Source organism: Pyrus communis, chromosome 13, assembly GCF_041283825.1.
Source record: "Pyrus communis isolate YQ-2024b chromosome 13, ASM4128382v1, whole genome shotgun sequence".
Taxonomy (NCBI): domain Eukaryota; kingdom Viridiplantae; phylum Streptophyta; class Magnoliopsida; order Rosales; family Rosaceae; genus Pyrus; species Pyrus communis.
In genome coordinates, this window is record NC_142577.1 from 21996378 (window position 1) to 22014691 (window position 18314).

The 18314-nt window shown below is 37.9% G+C and overlaps 4 protein-coding genes across 8 annotated transcripts; 2 read left to right on the forward strand and 2 right to left on the reverse strand.

The window, feature by feature from the left end:
* Positions 1-258: 258 nt before the first annotated feature.
* Positions 259-2112, reverse strand: LOC137738392 (universal stress protein PHOS32). The gene is made up of 4 exons (XM_068478027.2): positions 1859-2112; positions 1445-1551; positions 1179-1297; positions 259-590 (listed from the first exon to the last, which is right to left on the reverse strand). Exons 1-4 carry the CDS (start codon positions 2031-2033, stop codon positions 497-499), a joined length of 495 nt encoding a protein of 164 aa, XP_068334128.2. The 5' UTR covers positions 2034-2112; the 3' UTR covers positions 259-496.
* Positions 2113-3802: 1690 nt separating this feature from the next.
* Positions 3803-8871, forward strand: LOC137737161 (aldehyde dehydrogenase 22A1). Of its 4 annotated transcripts, XM_088682546.1 has the most exons (15): positions 3803-4103; positions 4225-4387; positions 4476-4519; positions 4795-4899; positions 5154-5281; positions 5402-5524; positions 5932-6085; positions 6379-6482; positions 6577-6655; positions 6755-6850; positions 6970-7107; positions 7506-7721; positions 7812-8003; positions 8228-8371; positions 8460-8871. In XM_088682546.1, the coding sequence occupies exons 2-15, from the start codon at positions 4276-4278 to the stop codon at positions 8610-8612; spliced, it is 1788 nt and encodes a 595-aa protein (XP_088538672.1). In that variant the 5' UTR covers positions 3803-4103; positions 4225-4275; the 3' UTR covers positions 8613-8871. The 4 variants fall into 4 exon arrangements, 3 of the variants coding, with proteins under 3 accessions (XP_088538672.1, XP_068332652.2, XP_088538674.1); XM_068476551.2 differs by having other exon boundaries at positions 3987-4387; XR_015954782.1 differs by having other exon boundaries at positions 4088-4387; positions 7812-8128; positions 8201-8371.
* A 123-nt stretch (positions 8872-8994) lies between these two features.
* Positions 8995-10911, reverse strand: LOC137737162 (putative N-acetyltransferase HLS1). Of its 2 annotated transcripts, none has more exons than XM_088682549.1 (3): positions 10532-10911; positions 10140-10270; positions 8995-10041 (listed from the first exon to the last, which is right to left on the reverse strand). In XM_088682549.1, the coding sequence occupies exons 1-3, from the start codon at positions 10715-10717 to the stop codon at positions 9180-9182; spliced, it is 1179 nt and encodes a 392-aa protein (XP_088538675.1). In that variant the 5' UTR covers positions 10718-10911; the 3' UTR covers positions 8995-9179. The 2 variants fall into 2 exon arrangements, with proteins under 2 accessions (XP_088538675.1, XP_068332653.2); XM_068476552.2 differs by having other exon boundaries at positions 10140-10266; positions 10528-10775.
* Positions 10912-15998: 5087 nt separating this feature from the next.
* On the forward strand, positions 15999-18043 carry LOC137736200 (uncharacterized). Its single transcript, XM_068475522.2, has one exon. The coding sequence runs from the start codon at positions 16597-16599 to the stop codon at positions 17809-17811; it is 1215 nt and encodes a 404-aa protein (XP_068331623.2). The 5' UTR covers positions 15999-16596; the 3' UTR covers positions 17812-18043.
* The last annotated feature ends 271 nt before the right edge of the window (positions 18044-18314 follow it).

Here is an 18314-nt window from a genome sequence, read left to right on the forward strand (position 1 = left end):
AACCCTTTACTTTTCCTTGTTCTTCACCACTTGAGCTAAACACAAGGTCAACTAGCTTAAGCTCTTCAACTAAAATAAAAAGATATTCAGTTTGGTGTGCATAGATAAATATAAAAAAAAATCACAAAAAAAAAAAGAAAAAAAAAAAAAGAAGAAGGTGTCTAAACCACTATCCTGTTAATTTTACTGGATGTAGATTGCTGAACCTGAGAAACTTTAGTTAATCAGACCTTGAATTCTGGGAAGAAAATCAACATCTTGGACTACAACTTGAATTCACATTATATACGGTAGCAAATGCATATAATGTACCCATATACGTACATCAAATTTGTCCAACTCCAACATACAGCAACAAACAGCTGAAACCATAAGTTAACTAGATCTTATTCAGATAAAAACTAAATCTTGTGCAAACCAAAAGGCTTGCAGGAAAGGAAAGGAAGCAATTGAAGCATTCTACTTATTTACCGAGCAGGCATTGAGGACAAAGGATTTAGTTGTCATGAGGCTCATAGTGACTCTTGACGACAGTAACTGGGCACGAAGCATTATTTACGATATGGATGCTGACACTGCCCATTATAACCCTGCAAAAACAACAAGCACGTCGAAATCCAATCATAATCCTAAACATTGAATCCAAAGATACATACAGTCAACTAAAGGGGATTCCTTAGTTAGCTGGTTTGGGGTTGCTCAAATTGTTTTAAAAGCAGATTCTTAAAAAAGTTAGAATAATTTCCCATGGAAAAGAATGACATCCTCAACCAACTCCGCCACATGTACACAAAAATCCCAAAACACAAACAGAAATTCTAAGTCTGTTTTTAGCCAGTTAACTTGTAAATTTAGGAGAAGTATCATAAAAAATTTTCAAAAACCACCCCTAAACTTACAATTCCTCTGTCCATTTTAATACACAAAGCTATTTTACACCAAAGGGGTGGAAAATTTGAATTATGCCACACAATTGGCCAACATAATAAATTGGTATCAAACTCGATTGTTATTCAGGGAGTCTAACCTATAACCTCCCACTTACTAAACCGTAGTACTAGTGACACAGCTTCTCTGTTTATTAAACTATCAAGTTAACTGCAACTTTTGCACGGTGCAATTCATTTCAAATTAAAATCGAAAACATGCTATGAATTACAATGTATATGAATATGTACCTCTGAATCTTGCCAAGGCCTCTGCTTCCAATAACAAGGAAGCTCAAGGGGGTCTTGTCAATAGCGTCAAGAATCTTCTCACGGGCATCGCCCCAGTAGATCTTCATCACCACGGTAACCTGCTCCAATCCAGCCCAATAATTATTAATTATCACACCACTTATTAGTTATCAATTTTTTTTAATCATATCATCAAAACATAGCTTAATTTGTATGATTCTTCAAGATTAATAATAATTAAAAGAAATCAATTTCTATACTCTAACCTCTTTCTGCGTCGCACCGTTGGCGATGTCGATGGTTTCAGCGTCAGGGTTCACTCCATACTTCTTCATAACGTTGGGATCAGAAAACTCCTTCACAGGAATCAAAGCTGCAAACAAGTCCATCGATTTATCAACTAATCACCATGCATGCACTCATAATCTCAAACAAAACCCACAAATCGAATTTAAAAACTAAACGCAAATTTTCCAAACTTGAAACAAAAGGTCTTGATCAGAGTCCACCATAGTTTTATGTATTTTTCAGTTTTGTTTTAATCAGTGCTGAAAATTGAGTCACACTCATTACAAACAAAACCCAAAAATAAAAATCAAATGACAAAAGCAAGAGAGAAAGTTTAAATCTTGATCTATAAATAAATTTATAGAGAGAGAAGGAGAGAGGGGGAGGCGTACGTGAACCGGTGACGCCCCAGAGCTGCATCTCGCCCTGCTCGTAGTACTCTTCAGGCCGGACCACCACCAGGATAAGGTGATCGCCTTTCCGGGCAACGTTCTCGACAGCCCATTTCAGGGCTGCCCTGCTGCCCGGCGAGAAATCCATTGCCACTCCTACTCTCCTGTCTTCCATCTCTCTCTCTCTCTCTCTCTCTGGAAAGCTGGTCAGAAACAACACCGAAAGTTCGGAGTCCTGAGAAAGAAGAGCTCTCTAGTCTCTATGCAATGACCACCTTGAGGGAACTCGGGTACGTGTAACGATGTGATGGCTCCACTTGTAGTTTATGCTAGCCGTTGGATGGTTCTCTGTGTGGGGCTCCGAGAATTGGGAATAGGCATCGGACGGTGGATGTTTTGGGGAAGTGATATTGTTTGTCTTTGCTTCGAATTATGAGAATAAGACACGATTGAGTAATGACAGTTGATAAGTTCAAATGGTTATGTGTCACTGTGTTGGGGATCGCGAGTGTTTCGCCCCAAAACGCGCGTAACTGAAACCACATGTCGTTTGCTTTAATGAGTTTCAAATGGAAGGCTTGATTCCGGCTTTTTTTTACAAGAAAAATTAATAAAAATGATTTAAAAACTTTGAGTTTTAACAATAAAGATAAAATAAAAGGTAAAGTGAATAATACTATGATTGATATTTTTAGTGTAAAATTGTAATTTTTCGTTAAAATGAACAGTATCATGAAGAACTTTTCGTTAAAATTCCATTTTTTTAACAAGGTTGAGATTCAAAGCAAAGACTGCAACCCGGGGATTTTCATAGTGTTCTAGAGCATTTAATATTCTAAATTTCCTTTGTTAATAAATAATAACCATTGTTTGTGAAACGAAGGAAGATTCTCTCTTTTTCTAATATTTCTTCTTCTTTTTCATCCTACTTGAATGATTATGGTTAAACCACGTCAATATTTTATATTGATTTTTTATAAAGATAATAAGACAAAAGGCAAATTGTGAGAGAATGAGAGGAAAATGGATGAGAATAGGAGGGAAAGAAACCTATTCCTGAATCCTCAATTGTTTAGACTTGTCATTTAATTCTCTTTTAAGTTATTCAATTTAACGTACGGAATTATAATTGAATGTATAAAGGGAGAAAATGGTTCAGAAAAATCGCTTCTCAAATCATAATAGGCAAAATTGCTTGCATGTTGTTCATTTATTTCGTGTGAGAAACGTAAACAATCCATATTATGATTAATAAATAATGTCTAATTATTTGCATCTCGTTCTTTTACTTTATGTGAAAGATGTGATCCGCAAATCTAATAAATGTAAAAAAATCTTATAACGCATTATTCATTATTTATCATGTACATACAATCAATTCATATCATTATTAATTAATCATGATGTGTTGTGGTTTATCTAAGCGTGTAAATATGAACGCATCAACATGGTTTCTTGCTATTTGTTAATTTGTTTTTGGTTTTTCAAGCTACTTACTACAAGAATATGAGAAAAGCGAGAGCAGTAAGGAACCTTATGGCCGTGTGCTTCAAGTTTTATGTGTTTAAGTCTGAACCGTTCATTTAAAAGTACTTTTAAAATAACTAAAAGTATTTTTTATGAAAATATTTTTGTAACTAATTCTTAATAAAAATGCAAGTGATTTTGAAAAAGCACCTAAAACATGTGTTATGAGAGCGAGACTTTGATTTGTGATAATAGTCATAATTATGGTCTATGAATATGGATAACACTTGATTTTAATGACATGAGGTTTATTCTTTGAAATAACCAAGATCTAACCGCTACAAAATAGTATTACAAAATTTAGTACCTCACGCGCCGTACCAGATAAACACGTGGTTTAGAGGATCCACGCACGAACATTTCTCCCTCACTCCAGTCCTTCTGTATGAACCATAAGTTGGTGGCCTAGTGGTAAATGAATGATTGCGAAGATTCTTTCAAACTAAAAACTGGAGCTCTTGGGTTCGAAACTCATTACTAGTTTGGAAGCCAAACTTGTGGTCATGTGTGAGTGAGTTTCTCGAGTCTCCAGAATGAATGGATAACTGTAGCTTGTCACTAATAGTGCCCATTTAAAAAAAAAATAATAATAAATGTCCTTCCCTTGAAGGCTTGAACTCAGAAGCTAGCCTGACCCGATCAAATCACAGATGTCATCGTAGCCGTCCATCTCAAAATATCCCGACGAAGAAAGTGGAAGAAGAGCCCCAGTAAACAAGTAAGCTCGATCCATTTCCAAAGCCAACTCCTCCCAGATTCTCCGTCGCTTTTTCGGTTTTTCCTGTTTTCGTTTTGTTTTCTTCGTAGCCAGAAAACGCAACTGCAAGTTTTTGTTTCAGCCCTCTCGTCTTCAGCGTAAGGGCGTTTGATTTGTGTCCTGCTTCGAAACGATGGCGTTTTGGTGGGCTCTGTTCGTCCTCGGATTCGCTTACGCCGTTTGTAGGTTCCTCTTGATGCTCATTCCCCACAACGTGCCTTCTATCGATGTCGATGCTTCTGACGGTACGCTGCTACCTCCCTCTCTCCCTCTCTTTCTCTCTCCAGATTGTGTGATTGATTGATTAATTGGGCGTGGTTTGATCAATGGCAGTGTTGGATGACGGGAATCAGACGCAGGAGAACAGTTTCATATACGTGAGTTTATCAAAGATTTTTCGCCTTTTGATTGTATTTGTTATTAGAATTTGTAAAATTTTGTAAGCATTTGTCTCCAGTTCTTTGATTGTAGTTAATTTCTTCGCATTTATCGGTTAATCTGATCTAGTTATAGTTTTGGAAGTAATTAAATTGCTTGTAATTGCATTCAAATTTGTTTCCTTTTGCACTTATTCTTGTCGTTTGAGTTGTATTGAATGTGATTGTGTGAAGCATTCATTTGGTTAGCCTCCCATTGTGGTTTTACGGTGCAGGTACCTCCGAGGGGAAGGACACCACAAGCGGAGACCAAGGTTCAGTGCTATGAGCCTGCAACCATGAAATACTTGGGATATTTCCCTGCACTGACACCCGTTGAGGTTAGACATGTTATGCATGCTTGGATGTGGGGATTGGTCAATTGAATGTGTAGGGTGTTCTAATATTGTACTCCTCTTTCTTGAATTCTAAATGGGCAGATTATTGTTCCATTCAGTATTAAGTGATGAGCTTGATTTTGTGCCTGCATAGTGCATAATTTTGCATTTACAAACAAGTTCAAATGATAAAAGAGGTGGAGATCACCCGGATCAGAATATCACAAAATTGGTAAATTCCGCTTTGTTAATGTCAGGTCAAGAAGCGTGTAGCTCAAGCAAGAATGGCACAAAAATCATGGGCAAAGAGTAGCTTCAAGCAAAGACGCCAGTTTCTCCGGATTCTGCTGAAGTATATTATCGAACACCAAGAGCTTATATGTGAGTAAGTACTCTATTCAAATCTCCCTCTCTCTCTCTCTCTCTCTCTCATACATGGGTTCCACATGTACTGTGTTTTTATAAGAGATTAGTTTGTGTACTTACACACATAAATTTTGATTAGAATATCTTCACGTGATACGGGAAAGACCATGGTAGATGCGTCTCTAGGGGAAATAATGACAACATGTGAGAAGATCACTTGGCTTCTTTCAGAGGGTGAGCGTTGGCTAAAGCCTGAATACCGGTATTTTTTCTTCTGCTTTGTTTACATTTTCTATATATTATCTGATCTCCGTTAATTTGAGTAAGATAACAGTCTGCTGTGATAAATACCTTGTTGGCCATCTCCATCATGGTTTATTTAATTGCAGTATCAGTGATATACATTTCGCGATGTTTGCTGTCTTGAATGATATCAGTACAATCTAATTTTTTATGTTAATGTTGACTTCTTATACTGTACTCTTTTTTGGGCATTCACCTTATCACTAAATCAATTTTACCATTTCTATCCATTTTTTTGCTTTTTAACCCGTATAAGGAGCTTCTATCTTTATTTTTTTAATGGTTTTTAGGCAACATAGATTCACTTCCACCAATGGACATATAAATGTACTGTATTGTGATTATTGCTCATGAAAAAAATTTCAGATGTTGCGGAAGGTCAATGCTTCACAAGAGATCCAAAGTGGAATTCCATCCCCTTGGAGTTGTTGGTGCCATTGTGTCATGGAATTATCCTTTTCATAATATTTTTAATCCAATGTTGGCAGCAGTTTTTTCTGGAAACGGCATTGTGATTAAGGTAGTTGTTGTTAGAATGGCCACTGTTATTTTATTTAATCACTAGCTGCACTTTTGTACTTTTTGTTAGAAAGACAATTCACTTGTCTCTATATCCCTACCACCTTATTCCATTCGACTTGATGGTTGTGTAAACACCCCATATCTGTGTTAGCTATTATTCGTTGCTGGGGATTTAGGCTATATATCATTAAAACCTGGTTCAGAAAAAATGTATATATACATGGTTTATCTTCTAATGAATTGCTCTGAAGATTATTTGTTAATTTGACAGTTATATGCTTGTAATTGCAGGCTTCAGAACACGCAACCTGGTCTGGTTGTTTCTACCTCCGAATAATCCAATCAGCCCTTGCTGCTGTAGGAGCACCTGAAAATTTAGTTGACATTGTAACAGGGTATTGATTTTTTTTTTAGTTGGGAGTGGGGTTGTTAACTTCTCTAGTCTTGTTTAACTGTCTCCTTATGATCAAACTTTTTCTATCTCACTAGGTTTGCTGAAACTGGAGAAGCACTGGTGTCTTCTGTTGACAAGATAATATTTGTTGGATCGCCTGGTGTGGGTAAGATGGTATGTTCTTCTTTTGCCTGATCGGATGGATTTCCTGTTCTTGTTTAATTCCTAAAACAGGCTTCTCACTTCCAACTTTCACTTCTGCTATTTCTGCAGATAATGAGAAGGGCTGCTGAGAATCTTACACCAGTTACACTTGAACTTGGTGGAAAAGATGCATTCATTGTTTGTGAAGACGTGGATGTGGAACATGTATGGTTTTTTTCCTACCTCTGCATGTATTTCATCAGACATGAACATTTAATTGCCGATATTTTGGATTATAGTTTTTTGTATTCCTGAACACTGTTTAACCTAACTACTCAATTTAGGTTTCCCAAATTGCTGTGAGGGCAGTTCTTCAGTCAAGTGGACAGAACTGTGCTGGGGCTGAGAGATTCTATGTTCATGAGAAGATTTATTCTTCATTTGTCAGTCAAGTTTCCAAGATTGTAAAATCTGTTTCTGCTGTAAGTATGTCCCTTTCAGCATGTTTGGTATGAAAAAATGAATCTTTAGGTTGTTTTGCAACCGTTTTTTCTTTTTCGCGATTTCAATGAAGTTTGATTTCACAGTTAGCAGTTGCATCCACTACATATCCTTTTAATTACAATGTCAGCCAGACGCAGACCCATCTTCCCAGGTTCTTAGTGATTACATAGGCTGGAATGGCCGGGAAAAAAATACTGAAAAATTATCCAGCTAGTTCTGTTGAGACAGTTATACAACGTATACTTATAGATGGGCCCAATAACAGCTGTGCATTCTATAATCTTGAATAACGTAAAGCATTCTGTTGAGATCAAGTAGCAGTTTTAAGAACTTAATGTTTAAAACTTGTGATTCTATTATTTGGTCTTATTTGTAGGGCCCACCACTTACTGGAAAGTATGATATGGGAGCTATATGTTTGCAAGAGCACTCTGAAAGGCTTCAAAACCTTGTAAATGATGCCTTAGACAAAGGAGCAAAGTTTGTTGTTCGGGGAAGTGTTGGCCATATAGATGAAGGCGCAGTTGATCAGTTTTTCCCACCTACTGTCATTGAAAATGTAAACCACACAATGAAGTTGATGCAAGAGGAGGTATCTAAATTCGCGTGTTTGGTGGCATTTTCTGGTGCACCTTTCATCTCCAATTAGTTACATGGAGAAATGCCTTCTACATTTTTGCAGGCATTTGGACCAATCATGCCAATAATGAAATTTAACACTGATGAAGAGGCTGTCAAGCTTGCTAATGACTCAAAATATGGTCTTGGCTGCGCTGTTTTTTCTGGCAGCCAGCGTCGTGCAAAAGAGATAGCTTCCCAAATACACTGTGGAGTTGCTGCAATCAATGATTTTGCATCAACGTACATGTGTCAGGTAAATATTTTATCAGCTAGCAATTGATATTGTTTCAGTTTTCTTCCTTGTTATTTTCATTTTTGGTTGAAGGTGAAAGGTTTTCGTTGTCATAAATCAGAGATCTCTTTGGTTGAAGTGTAAAAGTATCCTTGTTGCAACATAACTCGTTATGATTTTGTTCAACATGATGACATTGTTAATCCTCTGATCTAAAGATGTCTCGTACTCTCGCGAATTTTCAGTCCCTGCCATTTGGTGGTGTGAAAGACAGTGGATTTGGAAGGTTTGCTGGTGTAGAAGGATTGCGAGCTTGTTGTCTTGTAAAATCAGTTGTCGAGGATAGATGGTGGCCATACATTAAGACCAAGATACCAAAGCCTATTCAGGTCAGATAACAAAATTGAACTGTAATGTCATCTCTCTCACACATTAAAACTACAAATCTGACTGATTTTCTTACTTGGCCAACAACAGTATCCCGTTGCGGAGAATGGCTTTGAATTCCAGGAATCCCTTGTTGAAGCACTCTACGGCATGAACATTTGGGACCGCTTGCGAGCATTGGTTAATGTTCTAAAGATCCTTACAGAGCAAAATTCTCCTGCTAACAATAAAAGAGATGACTGAGCCTGGCACACGAGGATTAGAACATTTTCATGGGTTAGCAGAGTTACGAGATATCTCGGGTTTTGGTTTCCCGTTGAAATACATAATCACGGAGCATCAACGTAATCGCTTCCCCTTTTGTTTTGTTGGTTCTAATTTAGTCGCAGCGTGCATCTCTCCTAAGAATGTCTTGTTAAATCCATCTAAAGATATTCTGAATCGAATGCAGAAATGGAACAATGAGTTTTGATTTTAATGCAGACTAAGGGTGTACTCTCGACATACGGATTTTATCGGATTTCGTACTCTCTTTTTCTCCTTCCGCACTCTACCCTTGTTTTTGGTCATAAGAAATTAAGAATGAATAAATTAAATGAGAATCAAGAGACAAAAACAAGAGAAGTGAAGAAGGAAAACTGGAAGTGCGAAAATCATTGCAACCCGAAAAACCTAAGGATATTGGCTCTCTTCAGTGTTTAATGCCATTCCAACTAACTAAAACAAAAGATGAATACAACAACAAAGTTGGTATGCCGAACAGCTGGGCATGTTTTTGGAACGTTGGCACTCAGAGCCTAGTAATCAACCCTAGAACTCTCTAGGATCAACGAACACATTCCCAAGTGATCCCTGTACTAGCAGTTCATCTTTGTCATCAGCGTGGTTGATCAAACTCTTGCCGTACCAGACATCTTCGATACATGACATATCGGAATCCTTAGGGACATGCTTTATAAGAGGATCACATAACCCCAGCTCGGTTAAAATCAGCTTGCTGTCCTTCACAGTTTGTCCCAACCTAGAGGCGAAGTTCCAGACGGATTTCATAAGCTCCCCGACTTTGTCTCCCTCTCCATGAAGCCCGTAGAGAAGGAGAAACCCGAAGGAGCTTTGCATGGAGACACTGACTGGCAGATTTAGGTAGGAGAAAAATTTCTCCGTTGCATGGCTTAGGGTAGCAATAGCATGCAAAGATCTCAGTGGATGAGACTTGTAAGCCTCACAGGTATTCCATATGCTAAAGATGATCCAAGAGCTTTGAGTTTCGCCGGCGGTGTCCTTACTACTTTCCTCACTGTTTAAGTTGATCCAGCCTTGGTCTTCAAAATAGAACACCCAAGTGCCGAGGCTGAGCTTTTCCTTCAAGATCACGTCAATATCTGTTGGATATATGTCTTTGCTCCTTAGCCTGCTTTTGTACAAGAAAATTGCCTCGTCGACATGTAGCTTCTCTATTTTTATATCTCGAGGCATCGGATCCTCTACAGCAGAACAAACTGGCTGAACAAATATGATCAGCGAGCTGAGCTTCCTGTAATTGCATTTGTAAGTGAAGAGATTGGTGGACGCGGTGTTGCTCTCTTCAGTTGCCAAGAATGTGTACTGTGCTCCCTTCCTCAGCAACCACTCCTCCACCGACTTCATGAGTTTCAACCCGATTCCCATCCGCCTAAACGGAAAAACATACAAAGTTATAAGTTGTCTAGTTACGGATGATTTGTAAAACAGTTTTTTGTTATGCTATCTGAAAAACAAAGCGGAGAATACCGGTGTATAGGAGAGACGCGAAGGCCTAGTATGCAACCTATCACGTATCTTGCCCCGGAACCAGTCCCTACATGCTTTATGCATCCTCGAACCACGCCAACAAGTTCCCCGTTTTCAAGCAGCTCTGCTACCTGTTGGCAATTTTCAAACATATTAACGGTGTAGCATGCTACGGTCATTTGCATTAACAACCCCCTTGGAGGGGTGGGGGACAAAGGGACTATTGTATAAAAAGTAGCTAGCTCCAAGAAATATATAAATCATGCAAATGCTTATTGGAAGAGAGATAGAAAAGCATTAATGATTGTGATATATGAAAATTGAAAAGGTTTTCATACTGTTTGGTTTTGGCAAAATATAAGAGGGAAAATAGTAAACCCTAATTAACCTACCAGCATAACATGAAGAGGGTAGAACCTAATCCTACAAAAGGGATCACCCATCATGCTAGTGAAAATGGAGACGCCCTTTTTAGACTCTATCTCACAGTCCCTCTCTAGTTTCCCCACCACTTCAATATCTGTGTCTTCACTGAATTCCCTTATAAGAACCTTGGTGTGATCTGCAATTTCAACCATGTTTTTTCTTGCTTTGAAAGTAGTAAGTTGGTTATTAGATGTGAAGTGGAAATCAATCTTCAGTAGATGAATCTTTCATGAAGTGCCTCTTGTTGCATTCTTATATATATATACTTTTATGCTACCCTAGCTACCAATTGTATGATTTGTTTTCTTTTTTGTCTTTTCTCCTTTTGTCCTCATGGTTTGTGTGAAGAGGTTGAGAGCTGTCCAACGTTGATGACTTAAAGAAACCTTGTATAAGCTTATAATAGTTTTGGAGGGGAGCCTCAACCACTGTTTTTGTGTCAAAATAGGTTGACCCGTGCATAAAGGTTGATGAGCACATATGCTCGACATCACTCAATATAATGTGTTGTCCACGTTCTTTGCTTCAGTTTTGCTCAATGTATTGAAAGGCGAAGGCTTAGGCGAGAAGTTTCATGGATAGCCCTGCCTAGGCGAAGGCGTGAGGCCTAAATTTTTTAATATATACTATATACAATTATATATAACATATAAAAAATATATAATACTTTATAAAATAAATATTCATTGTTATTCAAAAGTGCACAAGTCACAAACAAGTTTAACCGAGTAATCAAATTAATCAACAATCAAACAAATAGAGTAGAATCAAACATCTAGAATCTTAAGTAAGTGCATATATATATATATATATATGAGAGTTTTTGGTAATATTTGGACAGTCTTAAAAAAAGAAATAAGAATAATAATGTTTCTTTTAAGAAAATAATAAAACTTGAAAAAATAAAAACAAAAGATGTTTATCTTTTTTCCTGTTGGCAAAATATTCAGGAAAAAAAATGCTTCTTTATACTAAAAAATAAAAAAATAAAAAAAAATTAAAGATGCTTATCTATCTTACATACGAGAAAACAATAACATAAAAAATAAAACTTAACATAAAAGAAGATAGTGCGTAATAAATGTTAGAAAAATAGGATCATTTTAAACTTTAAAGAGAAAAAGAATATCAAAAAGGAAAAAAAAAAGCCCTACGGCTCATATTTGTCGTTGGGAAGGCAGACAGCCTACAATCAGAAAATTTCAGATCGGGGCAACTCAAAATGGAAAACAAGGATGCTCAATGAACGCCTTAGGCATGCCTCGGATGCCTAGGTGCGCCCCGTCAAAGCTAGGTGAGTTTTTCGCCCACTCCCAAAAAACAGAAGCGATTTTCCTCCCACCCCGCCTCCAAAGCCGACTAGGTGTGCCTTGGGACGAGGTTTTTAAAACACTGGTTTTGCTATACGTGAGAGAACGTGTAAGATGTGAAGGGTTGTTCCACGTCAGAAAGTTAATAAAGAACCTTACATGGGCTTTAAAGGAGTTGGACTACTCCTTCCATTACGAATCATCATTTCAGGTGGAACCTCAACCAATTCCTTCATGATGTAAGAGCAAGTTGACATAAGTGTGAAACTCAACAACTACAAATATTTAATGTCATCTTGTTCACATGTTTGGCTTGAATGTCACTACATGAGGGGGCATGTGAGAAGGTGCATGCATGGAGTAGACAATGAGCATTTTAATTATGTATTCCCTTGCTTAACTCGCTCGATTAGCATGTGAATTGTTCAGTTTGTTACTTTTGGCATTATTCTAATGCTTTTACTGATGCTATTGTTTTATTCTGTTAAAAAATTTATTCTTCGTCCATCATATACCAACTTCTTTAATTGATGTACCAAGAAAGCAAGTCTGTAGAAGAAGAGATCAAGTGAAAAGGAATACCTCAATCACATTGAGCTATACATGTCTGTGCAGATCTACCAGTTTCAGATAACATCATAGCTGTTCTTTGAAATTAGTCTTCACGTTTATAATAGTGCTTTCTCTGTCCTTTTAACCCTAGTTCCAGTAACTTAACTGCAGAATGCAGTACCTGTCTACGTGTTACTGCTTCCATAACACGCGAGCACACACACATACATAGCTCATGCAGGATTCAACATGGGATTGCACTGGTAACTAGGGTTCCAGTTTGACAGTAAGAAGATGAAATTTATCTCAAAATTAACTGTCTCACAGACCTGGCTAGGGTTTTGTAGCTTCGTACAGTCAGAGGGTCGTCGTGTTGCGCAATGTGTACAGAATCTTGTGTAATTATTTTTGATCTAGGGCTATAAAACTGCACCTGCAAAGAATTATTACATGAGCAATTTCAACGTGGTAATGAGTGGAGGGTGTCGCATTACCTTTTAGCTGTGTGCCGACGTTATCAGAAACGAGGAAATTGACATATCTATCAGTGCCAGAAAAAATTCCAGAAAGATATGTCGAAGGTGTGAATGAGGTTGTTTGAGTACAATGTGGTACATGAGTTTGTCTCCCACAATTCCACACGTACGTTTTGGAGGGTTCCCGACAGCAATATTCTCACATATCCCACCTTTCACGTCACTACAAATTAATGTTATAAGAGATAGACTTCAATCAACTTATAACTATCACTCTTTTTCAAAACTTACTCATCATTTATGAGAGTCGAATTTAAGACCTCTTATGAAGAATATTTATTAAACTGTAGAACTACAAGTAATTAATAGGCTTATATTAAAAGCAAAGAATAGTATAATTGTTTTCATGCTCATACCAGAGAGGGGTTTTGAAGTTTTATATCCCCTTGATCTTATTTCAACTATTAATCCTATCCTGACTTCATGAGTAAGGATTATGGTGAGCCATTACCCAAATGGTGATGTTATCCACACACTTCTTCCAATTTATCATTGTCGGATCGAATAAATTAAAAAAGATTTAAGGACAAAAATTAACAGAGGGTGTGTGAGAGGTGAAAAGAGATGTGTAGGTGGCTCAAGACAATAATAACTTAAACATGGATATTTTCTAGAGTTGTTATCAGCACTTCACCAAATTATATGCACTCCAAATTTATAAAAACACAAGATAAGGTTTGCATAGGCTCAAAATCGTATTGTCTTACTCATCTCAGTCCATTTCTCAAAGCCTCGTTTGACGCTATCCAGACCAACCCCCCAAACGAGGCTTAGTATGACGTTCTAATTTGTACTCTAGATAAACTTATTTGCGGAGGAAGTTGAGGTTTATAAAATCAATTGGGAAATGAGTTTCACCCTTAAAACTGAAAAATCATGAACCGAATAAAATAATCAGGTACGTTCCCATTGGTTCTATTCGTTTAGGGCTTAAACTCATTTGATTTTTTTTTGTTGGGTTCAAATACCCACCAACGAACTCAAATCAAATAAAAACTAGAAAAATCGGGTGAATGACTGCATTGCATTGGAGTGTGGATGGAAGTTGCAAGACTATGAAGGAGGAGAAATTTTTCATTATACGCGGAATACGAATGGTATACCACGTGTCATCATATAAGTGCAGAAAATAGATATACCACTCCATGATCTTGGAACACTGAAGAATCTCTCGAATGAGAGAATGGAGATGAGGAAGGGTGAGGCAATGGGGGAGATAGGGGGAGGCTAATTGAGAGATATTAAGGGTTCACATATCAATATGGGTAGTGCTATTATTTCTCACACACCTTTTAATTTTCGGTCTTCAAATCGAATGAATTAAAGAGATCAATGGCAAAAAGTTTTCAAAGATATGTAGTAAAAATAAGCATGTGAATAACATTATCCTATCAATATAAGAAAAACTAGTTACATAGATAAGATTGATATCATATAATTGGTCACATTTGCTTTTTAAGGTTTTTATATTTTTAAAAATGATACTATTTATACTAAAGGATGGAGAAGTGGACTAAGCCTCATAATAGGTTAAGGATGATGTGGTTCAAATTTACCTTTGATGCGAATTGATCATAAGACATTTTACTTATAAGTGAAGAGATATTACTGTAGTACCAAGTGACATCAAGAATCAAACTTATTCAAGCCAAAAAGGATTTTTTTTTTATTATTGTCGTTTCAATAGAGCTTCGTTCATTAGTTTATCGGTTCATTAGTTTATCGGTAAAAATAAGATAAATTTGGACCAGAAAAAATCCGGGATTTTTGTCGGTACGAATAGATTAAAGTTAAAAACCCTCATTTGTTTGTCAATTTAATTATCTACTCCTAGTGGAAATTTCACTCTAACAAACTTTTTAGCACCTACAAATTAGTGTTGGGCTTGTAATTCCTTGCAAATTTTCATGGGCTTTACTAAAATTGGACCGGACTTTCCTTGCATTGCAGAGCCTCGAGCCACCCCTAAACCCATTTCTAAATTCCAAGGCTCAAAACCAAGTCTTGCCCTCCATGAGGAATTCAAGTTCTATATTCGTATTTCAACAAAGAGAAGAAAAGAAATTCCATAGTAGTAATATTTCATTTTCTTTCGGACTTACACTCCGTTGTCAACACAAAAAGAAAAAAAAAAAAGAACTAATGAAGCTATGTTTTGAAATCGTAAGTAAAGTTATGAATATGCACGTAAGCATATTAGTATTATTACATTCAAATACGTATCCAAAGTGGTTGATATAGTTGCACTAAACACAACTTAAAATTTTCATGTTTTGATGCATTGGAAGGAATTGAAATATGTGTGGTGGTGAAGTCAGGATTTGATAAAATAAGAGAGTGATTTCCACACACCATTTTTAACTCATCACACTCACCTCTTTATTTTTAGTCGTTGGATTGAATAGATTAAACAAAAACAACAGAAGTGATTAAACAGAAGTATGTAAGAGCCTAAAAAAAACTCAAATGTTCTCTAAGACAAATATGGCTTGACTCATATGTTATTTTGAATGTATTTTACATATCATATATTGGTCTCAGTGCAACATTACATTATTTAAATTCCTTTAGGGGTGCAAAACTAAAAATTAGGTGAAATTTCTTGACTTGGTTGGCATCATGTGAACCCGATATCCCCATCATCTTTTTGTTGCTGTTTCTAAACCTGTCATAATCCTAACTCACTACTCGTCCTCCCTCGTCACTTGAGTCAACTCCAAGATCGAACTAACTTTCTAACTACAAACTCCCACCTGGAATGTCAGCTTCTATGCAACACAATCTTGGAACACAAAATGCACAAAACAACGCATAATTGAGTTTAACCTAAACAACAAAACAAATCCACTCAAACCATGCCAACCTAGAACACTATATTTAGCTCGTCTTCTTCCTCAACCATCCCAATGTCTTTCCCCCATTTTCTACATTTAGGTGGGCCGAACGCGGCCCAAACACAGAAATCGCAAAAATAGCAAGTTGCTTAAACTCCAACGGTAATGCAAATTCACATTTCTCCCATAATTTTTCATTTCTCTGTATAAATAAATCCCCTTTCTTTTTCCAATCCCACCACCCAAATTCCAACCCCATCATTTTTTCTTCACAAACTCCCAGCGTCTCTCTCTCTCTCTCTCTCTCTCTCTCTCTCGCTCTCTCCCGTCGCAATCGCCGCTCCGGTCGACAACGGCTGGCTTTCAGATGACGATCCGTCGCAAAATAGCATCTGGGTAAGATTCTGAAACGCCAATCTCGCACTGGTTTGTGAAAAAATCGAAGAGAGGCAGAGGGGGGAGAGAGTGAGTTTATGATAGAGAGAACGACGACAATGGAGGTTGAGAGGATGAGGCAGCTGTTACTTCTCTGGTGTAAACAATCCTTCGTGGCTCTCGTGGGTGCTAATCACACCGCGGCCAGGTTCTGCGCCCGCTAAATCCCATCATGTTCTTCGCTGTTGTTTTTTTGCCTTCTATTCCTTCGTGAAAAACGTTGCAAACTTGCAATCTTTCAAACTTTTCCGCATCTGGGTACTCCCCAAACCGGCTTTTCGAGCTGTTCTTCGATCGGATCCCGCGCTTTCACTGAGCTTTTCGCGGGATTTTCGGACCAAAAGTGTTGAAAATTAACAGAGCAATGGAATTGGCTGACGGGTTTGCAGCCAAGGATCAAAACAAGGTGAAGCACCTTCATGGTGGACAGATGGGATTGGATTCCGGGACTTACTTGGTGATCAATCTTCCCGATTCCAAGGCATTGCGGATTATTCCGTGCGCCGTTTTTCTTGGTTTAGTTATTCTTACACTGCCCTGCATTGGAACAATTCTGAGGGGATTAAAAGTTTCCCGATTGGATTTGAATTTCGAATCCGAAAATTTCAATTTCAAGCAGTTGGGTCTGCTTTTTCGTGATTTGGCCGGCGAAGGCCTCCGCAGAAAGGGTGATACATCTCTCATTGTGGCTCCTGGCAATGCCGGTACGCTTCAAAATCTTCACCCTTTTGATTTCAATGGATTTGATTTCGTTGTGGATTCGGAGTCGGTGCCCAAAAGCTCGTTCTTGGACGAGTCTATGGATTTCGTTTTCGCATTCAACTTGGCCGATGCTAAATTTGCTGATCGCATTCTGAAGATTGGCGGCATTGTTGTCGTTCCAGTAAGCAACGACCCTTCGAACGCCTTTAGGCCAAAACCCAATTACAAAATCGTGTATCTCCGCCGATACGCTGCCACTTTTGTGGCAATGAGGAAGATAAGTCCGGCTTATGACTTGCCCGTGACGTCCCGGCGGCTTTGTCAGTTGGAAACCGAGGAAAAGAAGACGGTGTTAGAGGGTCTGGAAGACGTGCTGCTGGAACCGCCGAGGCTCGTTTTGGCCAAATCGAATGAATACTTGAAGAAAATCAAGTTCCTCCCCGAGTTGTTGGGTGTTTCCCTCGACAGTTACAACCGCCGAGTGTTTGTCAATGTAGAGCTAAACGAGGAAAACCGCGGCATGATCGAATGGTTTGATCAAAACTACCCGAAAATGAACAATGAATTCGAGGTCTACAACCTCGAGGTAGAGCCCGAAGAGGCTTCAAGCACCCCTGAAAACGATGTTTCGGACTGGTTGAAAGACAATGTGAGGGAAGAGGACTACGTTGTGATGAAAGCGGAAGCGGAAGTGGTGGTGGACATGGTGAGGAAGAGGACAATCTGTCTGGTGGACGAGTTGTTCTTGGAGTGCAGCAACGGATGGTGGCAGAGTGGGAGGAGGAATGGTGGGAGCAAGAGAGCTTATTGGGAATGCATTGCTTTGTATGGGAGGCTGAGGGATCTTGGAGTTGCTGTGCACCAGTGGTTCATGTGATTAAATTGAAGAAAATTTGATGTCTTTTGGTGTCAAGAATTTTGCTGCTTTAATTCCTGTGTGTGTGAATTGTTTGGGTTGGTTAATTTAAATTATGGTGTAGCTTAAATGGTTTGTTTATGAAACCCTATGAACATGGCTTTTGTTTCCCATCACTTCTATTTGAAGTGTTAAGTGGAAGGGTGTAATATCTATTTATTTACAAAATAAAATAAATAATATTATTAGTCTACTATGTTATTTAAATATTGAGGTCTTTGAAAATTGAGGTATAAGGATCACACATATATATAGTCAATGCATGAAGAAAGTATTCCCTTTTTCTTTGTTTGTATCTATTTTATTTTATGACACCATTTCTATATATTGATTCATTCAAATTGTTTCATGTTTGTATACGTGTACTGTTCTAAAAATCTCTGCCTACCGCCGCCTAGACGCTAGGCAGCTAGCCATCGCCCCCATTAATTTTTAGGATTTGAAAATTCAGAAATGACACCTAT